At 45.4% G+C, this 12,429-nt stretch overlaps 1 protein-coding gene across 1 annotated transcript in view; it reads left to right on the forward strand.

Annotated features, from left to right (window-relative positions):
* The window catches only part of LOC126204369 (fatty acyl-CoA reductase 1-like), a 101,936-nt gene that overhangs the window by 64,758 nt on the left and 24,749 nt on the right, over positions 1-12,429 (forward strand). The window contains exon 6 of the mRNA XM_049938743.1: positions 11,689-11,931. Coding sequence (XP_049794700.1) covers positions 11,689-11,931 — 243 coding nt within the window. The remainder of the gene's footprint in view (positions 1-11,688; positions 11,932-12,429) is intronic.

The raw sequence follows: 12,429 nt of genomic DNA on the forward strand, positions 1-12,429 counted from the left end.
CGGACAGGCACGTGTGGTTAGGCGTTTGTTAGTTATTGGGAGCTCCAATGTTAGGCCGGACGTGGAGTCCCTCAGGAACATATCGTCTAGGGCGGGGAAGAAGTCCAACATCCACTTGGTGTGCTTGCCGGGGAGCCTTGTCTGGGATGTGGAAGACGCTCTTCCGGTGGCTATCGAGCTTGCGGGGTGCAGTCAGCTGCAGATTGTTGCAAATATCGGCACCAACGATGCCTGTTGTTGGGATTTCGAGGAAATCTTTGGGTCCTTTCGACGGCTGGCTAAACTGGCGATGGGGGCCACCATCTCTCTGCAGCATCGTACCCAGGGTGGACCGGGGTCCTATGGTTTGGAATCGAGTGGAGAATCTAAACCAGAGGCTGTGACGAAAATGGTTGCAGATTCCTCAACCTACGCTATGGGGTGGAAGGTTTTAGGACGCCCCTCGATAGATCAGGGGTGCACTACACACAGGAAGTAGCTATATTGGTAGCACAGTACTTGTGGCCTGCACATGGGGTTTTTTAGATTAGTTTCATCCCAGCGGGAATCAAACCGTCGGCGTGAAAAATTACCAGTTCGTGACACTGATGTGGGTGTGCCAACTGTAAAAATTGTTGGTTCGCCTAAACAGGTCATTCCAAAGGATTTAAATATGCTAAATTTCATGTTAGTAAATTGTCGAAGCGTCTGTAGCAAGATCTCCGAGTTACTCTCCGAAATCAACAGTAGCAATGCCAATATTGTATTAGGTACCGATAGCTGATTGATACCAGGCATAAATAGCAGTGAAAATTTGAACTCCGTTTGGACAATTTTTAGGAAGGAAAGGACCGATGCTATGGAAGTGGTTTGTTCATTGCAGTTGAAAGTTGTTTAAACGCAGTTGAGATCGATACTAGGTCGGACTGTGAAATAATCTGGATAAATGTTGATTCATCGGGTTTCTGCCGGTTATTGGCGTCTTTCCTGCGCGATATTTCAACTGCGTGACTCGCAGTCTTCTTCACGTGCAGTATGAGACAGCACCTGAAGAAGACTGCTAGTCAAGCAGCTGAAATATCGTGCAGGAAAGACACGAATAACCGGCAGAAACCTGATTAATCAACATGGCAACTCCTCGTCGGGAAAGTCTGAATAATTACAGTCTGGATAAAGCTGTCAATCAGACAAGGATTGACTATTGCATTACGATGTTTTTATAGACCACCAGCATCCGCAACAATCGTCGCAGAAGGTTTCAGGGAAAATCTTGAGTAAATATGGAATAAATATCCAAATTATAAATTAGTTACAGGTGGAGACTTAAATATGGCATACATTGACTGGAAGAATTACACTTTCATCACAGGGGGCAGAAGCAAAAACTCGTGTGATGTTATTCTAGGAGGGCCGTTAACATACAACCATGAGCAATTGGTTAGTAAACCAACTAGAGATGGGAACATATTAGATATCTTAGGACAAACATACCTGATCTTTTTGAGGAAGTTAATCTAGAAGAAGGTATTAGCGACTATAAAGTCGTTGTGGCTTCTATGTCAGTGGAAGTTGCCAAACAACTAAAGAAACAGCGTAGAGTTTTCTTGTTTGGAAAAGCAAATAAAACTATCATTAACGAATATCTTCATAGTCAGCTCCAAGCATTCATCGTGGGACACAAAGATATTGAGCATCTTTGGTCGGAATTTAAAGGTATTGTCCACCATGTGCTAGAGAGGTATGTGCCTAGCAATAATATAGGGGAGGGAAAGGATGCACCTTGGTACAACAAACATATTAGGAAGTTGCTGAGAAAGCAGAGTATTTTGCACAGTCGTTTTAAACGTAGTCACTGCCCCGCTGACAAACAGAAATTAAGCGAAATGAAAGCAGCTGTCAGAAAGTCAATGAGAGATTCTTTTAACGAATTTGAAAGCAATATTTTTTTATCTGCAGATAAAAAATTTTGGTCGTACATAAAATCAATGAAAGTTACAAACAATTCAGTACCTTATCTTGCTGACAGTACGGGTAATGTAACGGATGATGATAAACAGAAGACCGAAGTTCTAAACCCAGACGGTATCACGGTAAGATTTTATCTTCGTACATCCTAATTTAAACTGGATAAAGGTGGAACACAGCTAGTATAATGTTTATTAAAAATGAAATTCCTCCAACTGTACTTAAGATTTTTTATTTACTTCACTACTAGTTTCGACGTTGCGTCAACGCCATCTTCAGGCCCGTACACTTTGATGAAATCTGTTGTGTGTGGCTCAGTGTAGAAGTCCGCGGTGAGGTCAACACGTGCTCCACATGGATCCAGATTCTTTCACATATCATTGGAACAGCGGAAAGTTCCACGGGCCTGGAAGAGGGCTCAGGTCATAGCAATCTACAAAAAGGGTAAAAAATCCGATGCACATAATTACCGGGCAATTTCACTGACATATATTTGTTGTAGAATCATGGAAAATATTTTGTGTTCAGACATAATGACCTTTCTAGACTCTGAGAAGCTCATCTGCAGAAACCAGCACTGTTTTGGGAAACAGCGGTCATGCGAGACACAGCTGTCCCTCTTTGTGCATGATATACAGCAGGCTCTAGATACCGGATCCCACGTTGATGCCACATTTCTCGACTTTCTAAAGGCGTTCGACTCAGTTCCGCACTGTCGCTTGCTCCAAAGGTGCGCGCTTATGGCCTATCCGATGACATATGCGGTTGGATAGATAGTATTCTAACAGACAGGGAGCAGTATGTCGTCCTGAATGGGGTGACTTCAACAGAAAGAAGTGTAACTTCAGGTGTGCCCCAGGGCAGTGTAATAGGTCCGCTGCTTTTTACGATCTGCATAAACGATCTCGTTGATGGTATTGACAGCGGCATTAGACTGTTTGCCAATGATGTTGTAGTCTACAGGAAAGTAGTATCACACGAAAGTTGTGAACAAATCAATGAGGATTTGCAGAAAATAAATGCGTGGTGTAATGACCGGCAGCTGTCTCTCAATATTAGTAAGTGTAAGCTATTGCACATAACAAGGCGAAAATCCCCATTAATGTATGAGTACAAAATTGCCCAGTCTTTGGAAGCGGTAACACCCGTCAAGTATCTGGGTGTGACTATTCGAAATGATCTCAAATGGAATGATCAGATTACACAAGTAACAGGCAAGACGAACTCTAGACTGCGATTTATTGGTAGAATCCTGAAGCGACGCAGTCCTTCAACAGAGGAAATAGCTTACAATACGTTAGTTCGTCCAGTCTTAGAGTATTGTTCGTCTGCATGGGACCCTTGCCAGTCGGGTCTGAATCAAGAGATTGAGAAGGTCCAAAGAAGAGCGGGAAGATTCGTGACTGGTACATTTAGCCATCGCGAGAGCGTTACAAATCTCATAGAAAGTTGGGACACACTTGTAGATTGACGGCGCGCTAAGCGGAAGGGGCTGCTGACTAAATTCCGAAATCCCATCTTCGCCGAAGATGTAGAGCATATACACTCCTGGAAATTGACATAAGAACACCGTGAATTCATTGTCCCAGGAAGGGGAAACTTTATTGACACATTCCTGGGGTCAGATACATCACATGATCACACTGACAGAACCACAGGCACATAGACACAGGCAACAGAGCATGCACAATGTCGGCACTAGTACAGTGTATATCCACCTTTCGCAGCAATGCAGGCTGCTATTCTCCCATGGAGACGATCGTAGAGATGCTGGATGTAGTCCTGTGGAACGGCTTGCCATGCCATTTCCACCTGGCGCCTCAGTTGGACCAGCGTTCGTGCTGGACGTGCAGACCGCGTGAGACGACGCATCATCCAGTCCCAAACATGCTCAATGGGGGACAGATCCGGAGATCTTACTGGCCAGGGTAGTTGACTTACACCTTCTAGAGCACATTGGGTGGCACGTGATACATGCGGACGTGCATTTTCCTGTTGGAACAGCAAGTTCCCTTGCCGGTCTAGGAATGGTAGAACGATGGGTTCGATGACGGTTTGGATGTACCGTGCACTATTCAGTGTCCTCTCGACGATCACCAGTGGTGTACGGCCAGTGTAGGAGATCGCTCCCCACACCATGATGCCGGGTGTTGGCCCTGTGTGCCTCGGTCGTATGCAGTCCTGATTGTGGCGCTCACCTGCACGGCGCCAAACACGCATACGACCGTCATTGGCACCGAGGCAGAAGCGACTCTCATCGCTGAAGACGACACGTCTCCATTCGTCCCTCCATTCACGCCTGTCGCGACACCACTGGAGGCGGGCTGCACGATGTTGGGGCGTGAGCGGAAGACGGCCTAACGGTGTGCGGGACCGTAGCCCAGCTTCATGGAGACGGTTGCGAATGGTCCTCGCCGATACCCCAGGAGCAACAGTGTCCCTAATTTGCTGGGAAGTGGCGGTGCGGTCCCCTACGGCACTGCGTAGGATCCTACGGTCTTGGCGTGCATCCGTGCGTCGCTGCGGTCCGGTCCCAGGTCGACGGGCACGTGCACCTTCCACCGACCACTGGCGACAACATCGATGTACTGTGGAGACCTCACGCCCCACGTGTTGAGCAATTCGGCGGTACATCCACCCGGCCTCCCGCATGCCCACTATACGCCCTCGCTCAAAGTCCGTCAACTGCACATACGGTTCACGTCCACGCTGTCGCGGCATGCTACCAGTGTTAAAGACTGCGATGGAGCTCCGTATGCCACGGCAAACTGGCTGACACTGACGGCGGCGGTGCACAAATGCTGCGCAGCTAGCGCCATTCGACGGCCAACACCGCAGGTCCTGGTGTGTCCGGTGTGCCGTGCGTGTGATCATTGCTTGTACAGCCCTCTCGCAGTGTCCGGAGCAAATATGGTGGGTCTGACACACCGGTGTCAATGTGTTCTTTTTTCCATTTCCAGGAGTGTATTATTACCACCAACTTTCAAATCGCGCAATGATCACCATTCAAAGATAAGGGACATTAGAGCTCGTACTGAGGCGTTCAGACAGTCGTTTTCCCTCGCGCGATCAGCGAGTGGAACAGACGGGGTAAAATATGACTTTGACGCGAATTGTGCCCTCCGCCACACACCACTTGGTGGCTAGCGGAGTATATATGTAGATATGCACATGTAGACATTTTGTATGTCAATGCTTACATGCTTCTGCATACATTTTAGATATGGAAGTAATAATGTGGCACTTGACAAGTATAATGTGTTTTGTAGAACAGTACAACAGACAAACTGGATTACTGTCACTATGAAACGTTGTGATTTTTTTGTGTTGTTAGAGCAACTAAAACTCTATAAACAAACGGGTGATCCTCTATGATGAAAAAGACTGCAGCAAACATAGAAATTTTGCAATGAGTTTCAAGTAAAAAGAATGAAGTAAACAAGAGGTAATGGCATTGTTTCGTTGAAATTACTTTGGAAAAGTAAATAACCAAAACGTGTTTTGCATGCGGACAATCCCATATTCGCTGAAAAGCTGGAAAGACTGCTATAAAACTGTGAACAGATGGGCGCAACAAACCACATACAGCGAATTAAGAGCTTTGGAAGAGGAGAAGAGAACCAACCCCTCAGACCAAAAAAATGTTCAAATGTGTGTGAAATCTTATGGGACTTAACTGCTAAGGTCATCAGTCCCTAAGCTTACACACTACTTAAACTAAATTATGCTAAGGACAAACACACACACCCATGCCCGAGAGAGGACTCGAACCTCCGTCGGGACTAGCCGCACAGTCCATGACTGCAGCGCCTGAGACCGCTCGGCTAATCCCGCACCCTCTCAGACCAAGCTGATAAGTTGAAATGCGGCATATAATTAGGCATAACAAGTAAGGAAAGAAACAAAAAGAAGAGTGCATTTTATATAGTATAAATTAGGTATCTGTGGCGCATTGAAGGAGGGGGCGACAGTATGCTATAACTGTGTATTTGAGGGAAGGTGAGGAGGGAAAGAGGAGGAGGCAGTCTCAGACTGTGTACTCTCCCAGTGCTGAATCCAGGATGTGAGCTTCATCTCAACAGCCGCTACGATACTGTATCTCAACCGCTTGTACCCTGTTACTGGGCTGGAGTGCTTGCATTACTCTCCTACCATGTTGTTGTTATTGTGGTCTTCAGTCCTGAGACTGGTTTGATGCAGCTCTCCATGCTACTCTATCCTGTGCAAACTTCTTCATCACCCAGTACCAACTGCAACCTACATCCCTCTGAATCTGTTTAGTGTATTCATCCTTTGGTCTCCCTCTACGGTTTTTACCCCCCACGCTGCCCTCCAATACTAAACTGGTGATCCCTTGATGCCTCAGAACATGTCCTACTAACCGATCCCTTCTTCTAGTTAAGTTGTGCCACAAACCTCTCTTCTCCCCAATCCTATTCAATACCTCCTCATTAGTTATATGATCTACCCACCTAATCTTCAGCATTCTTCTGTAGCACCACATTTCGAAAGCTTCTATTCTCTTCTTGTCCAAACTAGTTATCATCCATGCTCCATACAAATACTTTCAGAAACGAATTCCTGACACTTAAATCAATACTCGATGTTAACAAATTTCTCTTCTTCAGAAACGCTTTCCTTCCCATTGCCAGTCTACATTTTATATCCTCTCTACTTCGACCATCATCAGTTATTTTGCTCCCCAGATAGCAAAACTCCTTTACTACTTTAAGTGTCTCATTTCCTAATCTACGAGGGCAGTTCAATAAGTAATGCAACACATTTTTTTTCTGAAACAGGGGTTGTTTTATTCAGCATTGAAATACACCAGGTTATTCCCCAATCTTTTAGCTACACAACACTATTTTTCAACGTAATCTCCATTCAATGCTACGGCCTTACGCCACCTTGAAATGAGGGCCTGTATGCCTGCACGGTACCATTCCACTGGTCGATGTCGGAGCCAACGTCGTACTGCATCAATAACTTCTTCATCATCCGCGTAGTGCGTCCCACGGATTGCGTCATTCATTGGGCCAAACATATGGAAATCCGACGGTTCGAGATCGGGGCTGTAGGGTGCATGAGGAAGAACAGTCCACTGAAGTTTTGTGAGCTCCTCTCGGGTGCGAAGACTTGTGTGAGGTCTTGCGTTGTCATGAAGAAGGAGAAGTAGGTTCTGATTTTTGTGCCTACGAACACGCTGAAGTCGTTTCTTCAATTTCTGAAGAGTAGCACAATACACTTCAGAGTTGATCGTTTGACCATGGGGAAGGACATCGAACAGAATAACCCCTTCAGCGTCCCAGAAGACTGTAACCATGACTTTACCGGCTGAGGGTATGGCTTTAAACTTTTTCTTGGTAGGGGGGTGGGTGTGGGTGTGGCGCCACTCCATTGATTGCCGTTTTGTTTCAGGTTCGAAGTGATGAACCCATGTTTCATCGCCTGTAACAATCTTTGACAAGAAATTGTCACCCTCAGCCACATGACGAGCAAGCAATTCCGCACAGATGGTTCTCCTTTGCTCTTTATGGTGTTCGGTTAGACAACGAGGGACCCAGCGGGAACAAACCTTTGAATATCCCAACTGGTGAACAATTGTGACAGCACTACCAACAGAGATGTCAAGTTGAGCACTGAGTTGTTTGATGGTGATCCGTCGATCATCTCGAACGAGTGTGTTCGCACGCTCCGCCATTGCAGGAGTCACAGCTGTGCACGGCCGGCCCACACGCGGGAGATCAGACAGTCTTGCTTGACCTTGCGGCGATGATGACACACACTTTGCCGAACGACTCACCGTGCTTTTGTCCACTGACAGATCACCGTAGACATTCTGCAAGCGCCTATGAATATCTGAGATGCCCTGGTTTTCCGCCAAAAGAAACTCGATCATTGCCCGTTGTTTGCAACGCACATCCGTTACAGACGCCATTTTAACAGCTCCGTACAGCGCTGCCACCTGTCGGAAGTCAATGAAACTATACGAGACGAAGCGGGAATGTTTGAAAATATTCCACAAGAAATTTCCGGTTTGTTCAACCAAAATTGGCCGAGAAAAAAAATGTGTTGCATTACTTATTGAACTGCCCTCGTAATTCCCTCAGCATCACCCGACTTAATTCGACTACATTCCATTATCCTCGTTTTGCTTTTGTTGATGTTCATCTTATACCCTCCTTTCATGACACTGTCCATTCCGTTCAACTGCTCTTCCAAGTCCTTTGCTGTCTCTGACAGAATTACAATGTCATCGGCGAACCTAAAAGTTTTTATTTCTTCTCCATGGATTATAATACCTACTCCGAAATTTTCTTTTGTTTCCTTCACTGCTTGCTCAATATACAGATTGAATAACATCAGGGACAGGCTACAACCCTGTCTCACTCCCTTCCCAACCACTGCTTTCCTTTCATGCCCCTCGACTCTTATAACTGCCATCTGGTTTCTGTACAAATTGTAAATAGCCGTTCGCTCCCTGTATTTTACCCCTGCCACCTTCAGAATTTGAAAGAGAGTATTCCAGTCAACATTGTCAAAAGCTTTCTCTAATTCTACAAATGCTAGAAACGTAGGTTTGCCTTTCCTTAATCTAGCTGCTAAGATAAGTCGTAGGGTCAGTATTGCCTCTTGTGTTCCAATATTTCTATGGAATCCAAACTGATCTTCCCCAAGGTCAGCTTCTACCAGTTTTTCCATTCGTCTGTAGAGAATACGCGTTAGTATTTCCATCCGTGACTTATTAAACTGACTGTTCGGTAATTTTCACATCTGTCAGCACTTGCTTTCTTTGGGATCGGAATTATTATATTCTTCTTGAAGTCTGAGGGTATTTCGCCTGTCTCATACATCTTTCTCACCAGATGGTAGAGTTTTGTTGGGACTGGCTCTCCCAAGGCCGTCAGTAGTCCTAATGGAATGTTGTCTACTCCCGGGGCCTTGTTTCGACTCAGGTCTTTCAGTGCTCTGTCAAACTCATCACGCCGTATCGTATCTCCCATTTCATCTTCATCTACATCCTCTTCCATTTCCATAATATTGTCCTCAAGTACATTGCCCTTGTATAGGCCCTCCTACCAATGGAGGATAAACTATAGTTACCGCAGTCGATAGAACAGTGGAGCCGCCCTCACTTACGTTCTCTGTCATTCCAAGCGACTAGAGGCGAGTACCTGGCTGGGTCTTTGCTCAAAATTCAGGCTTCTATTCGAATCCTCCTCCTTCTTCCTTCCATCAACAATCTCTAAAGATCTTGGCAACAATTCTACACTTCCTCCTTCGTTTCATATTTTTCTATAATTCGCAGTGGTAATAGTTTTGAAAAGACTCTTCAACTGAAATTGAATATGAAGCTAGTGTGCTGCGTTAGCCGTAAACTTCAAAATGCAACATTAAATATATCAAAAATTTGACGACTGGATCCTTAAAAACATTATTACTACCATCAAACATGAAGATTACATTATGCAGAAGAACAGAGTATCTTCGATACGCAGTAACGGGAACTATTACGGACAAATACAGCCACATATTCCCTCCAAGCCCTGGTTTCACATAATTAATACAAATAAAAGGTTTATAAGGTCCATTATTCACACGCAATCGAATAATTGATCATTCCCCAGCCGTCTTCACTGAATACCATTTGGGGTAATACTCATTGTGAATGTGACGGAGTAACTGTATGAGATACAAATAAGATTTTTTTTCGAATGTAAACCAGAAGACTGTTTCCAGACAATGGTTAATCACATATCATCACCCGCCTGGATAGTCGCACGTTGTAGCACCCTGCTTTCATGATTGGGACAAGGCACGGTGTGCCAGTCAGTGTGGATGTGGTCTTTAGGGCGTTTCCCACATCCCACGAGGTGAATGATGGGCTGGTACCCAGGTCTCGCCTCAGATACACGATTCGCAAATGTTTAGGAAGACTTTCACATGGGTAAAATTGCACACACTATCCACTTGGTAACGAGGTAGCGAGAGGATGGGATCTTGTCACCCCCTTAAATGATCTGTGCCAGCTCTAACAGTAGCCACGGCAAACCTGCAGAGATGTGGGCGAAAGGCACAAGAAAAAAAAGAGATGTTAACCAGATACCAGCAGACATTACTAACCAACATGTAGGCCTTGTTCATCAAAAGAATACATAATTTATAATGATTATGAAATTTTTGGTGAATGTAACTTTTGTACACTACTGGTCATTAAAACTGCTACACCACGAAAATGACGTGCTACAGACGCGAAATTTAAGCGACAGGAAGATGCTGTGATATGCAAATGGTTACCTTTTCAGAGCATTCACACAAGGTTGGCGCCGGTGGCGACACCTACAACGTGCTGATATGAGGAAAGTTTCCAACCGGTTTCTCATACACAAACAGCACTTGACCGGCGATGCCTGGTGAAACGTTGTTGTGATGTCTCGTGTAAGGAGGTTAAATGCGCACCATCACGTTTCCGACTTTGATAAAGGTCGGATTGTAGCCTGTCGTGATTGCGGTTTATCGTATCGTGACATTGCTGTTCGCGTTGGTCGAGATCCAATGTCTGTCAGCAGCATATGGAATTGGTGGGTTCAGGAGGGTAATACGGAACGCCGTGCTGGATCCCGACGGCCTCGTATCACTAGCAGTCGAGATGACAGGCATCTTATCCGCATGGCTGTAACGGTTCGTGCAGCCAGGTCTCGATTCCTGAGTCAACATATGGAGACGTTTGCAAGACAACCATCTGCACGAACAGTTCGACGACGTTTGCAGCAGTACGGAGTATCAGCTCGGATACCATGGCTGCGGTTACCCTTGACGCCGCATCACAGACAGGAGCGCCTGCGATGGTGTGCTCAACGACGAACCTGCGTGTGCGAACGGTAAAACTTCATTTTTTCGGATGAATCCAGGTTCTGTTTACAGCATCATGATGGCCACATCAGTGTTTGGCGACATCGTGGTGAACATACATTGGAAGCGTGTATTCGTCATCGCTATACTGGCGTATCACCCATCGTGATGGTATGGGGTACCATTGGTTACACGTCTCGGTCACCTCTTGTTCGCATTGACGGCACTTTGAACAGTGGACGTTACATTTCTGATGTGTTACGACCCGTGGCTCTACACTTCAATCGATCCCTGCGAAACCCTACATTTCAGCAGGATAATGCACGACCGCATGTTGCAGGTCCTGTACGAGCCTTTCTGGATACAGAAAATGTTCGACTGCTGCCCTGGCCAGCACATTCTCCAGATCTCTCACCAAATGAAAACGTCTGGTCAATGGTGGCCGAACAACTGGCTCGTCACAATACGCCAGTCACAACTCTTGATGAACTGTGGTATCGTGTTGAAGCTGCATGGGCAGGTGTTCCTGTACACGCCATCCAAGCTCTGTTTGACTCAAATGCCCAGGCGTATCAAGACCGTTATTACGGCCAGAGGTGGTTGTTCTGGGTACTGATTACTCAGGATCTATGCACCCAAATTGCGTGAAAATGTAATCACATGTCAGTTCTAGTATAATACATTTGTCCAATGAATATCCGTTTATCATCTGCATTTCTTCTTGGTGCACCGGTGTACCAATTTTAATGGCCGGTAGTGTAGATAAAATCATAGAAAATATTTTAAACACTAAAAAAGAAAAATAGCATTTTAAACACTAACAATGACAATTATCCCAGGACTGGGGCAATTTACAGTTCACTATCAACACTAACTTGATATTTGTTACAGGCAGCCGAATCCGTATGTTTGCAACATAACTAACGGTCGTCAGAACTACGTCACCTGGGGAGGCGTCACGAAGAATATGCTGAGGATAAATGCGACGGAGGTTACTCTACGACCAGTTCTGTGGTATTGTCAGCCAATTGTGACGACTTCAGTCGTGTGGTACACAATCTGCCACTTCTTCCTCGAAGTCTTGCCTGCACATATTCTCGACTTCTTCATCCGTCTTTGTGGAAGGAAACCATTGTACGTATAAACACATACGCTCAAGTACTCATCATGATAGTGATTTAGTGTCATACTGTGGCAGTACACTTTAGATAGACTGTCATCAAATGGAACAAAATGGTTCAAATGGCTCTGAGCACTATGGGACTTAACATCTGAGGTCATCAGTCCCCTAGAACTTAGAACTACTTAAACGTAACTAACATAAGGACATCACACACATCCATGCCTGAGGCAGGATTCGAACCTGCGACCGTAGCGGTCGCGCGGTTTTAGACTGAAGCCACAGCGGCCGGCTCAAATGGAACATCCTGGTATCATTATCGTGAGCTATGTATTGTAACACAATTCTCGAGTGTTGGCACCAGTTTTAAAGTTTATGGAACTTATGAGCCTTTGGCTGTTTAATATGACAATACGTAAATTAAATCTTGGAAATGGCAAGCGCTTACAACATTATAGAAGGAAAAACGAAGAATCTTTATTAGGCTCATAAGGAATGAGATTCTGATGTGC

Source organism: Schistocerca nitens, chromosome 9 (genome assembly GCF_023898315.1).
Source record: "Schistocerca nitens isolate TAMUIC-IGC-003100 chromosome 9, iqSchNite1.1, whole genome shotgun sequence".
NCBI classification, from domain to species: Eukaryota; Metazoa; Arthropoda; class Insecta; order Orthoptera; family Acrididae; genus Schistocerca; species Schistocerca nitens.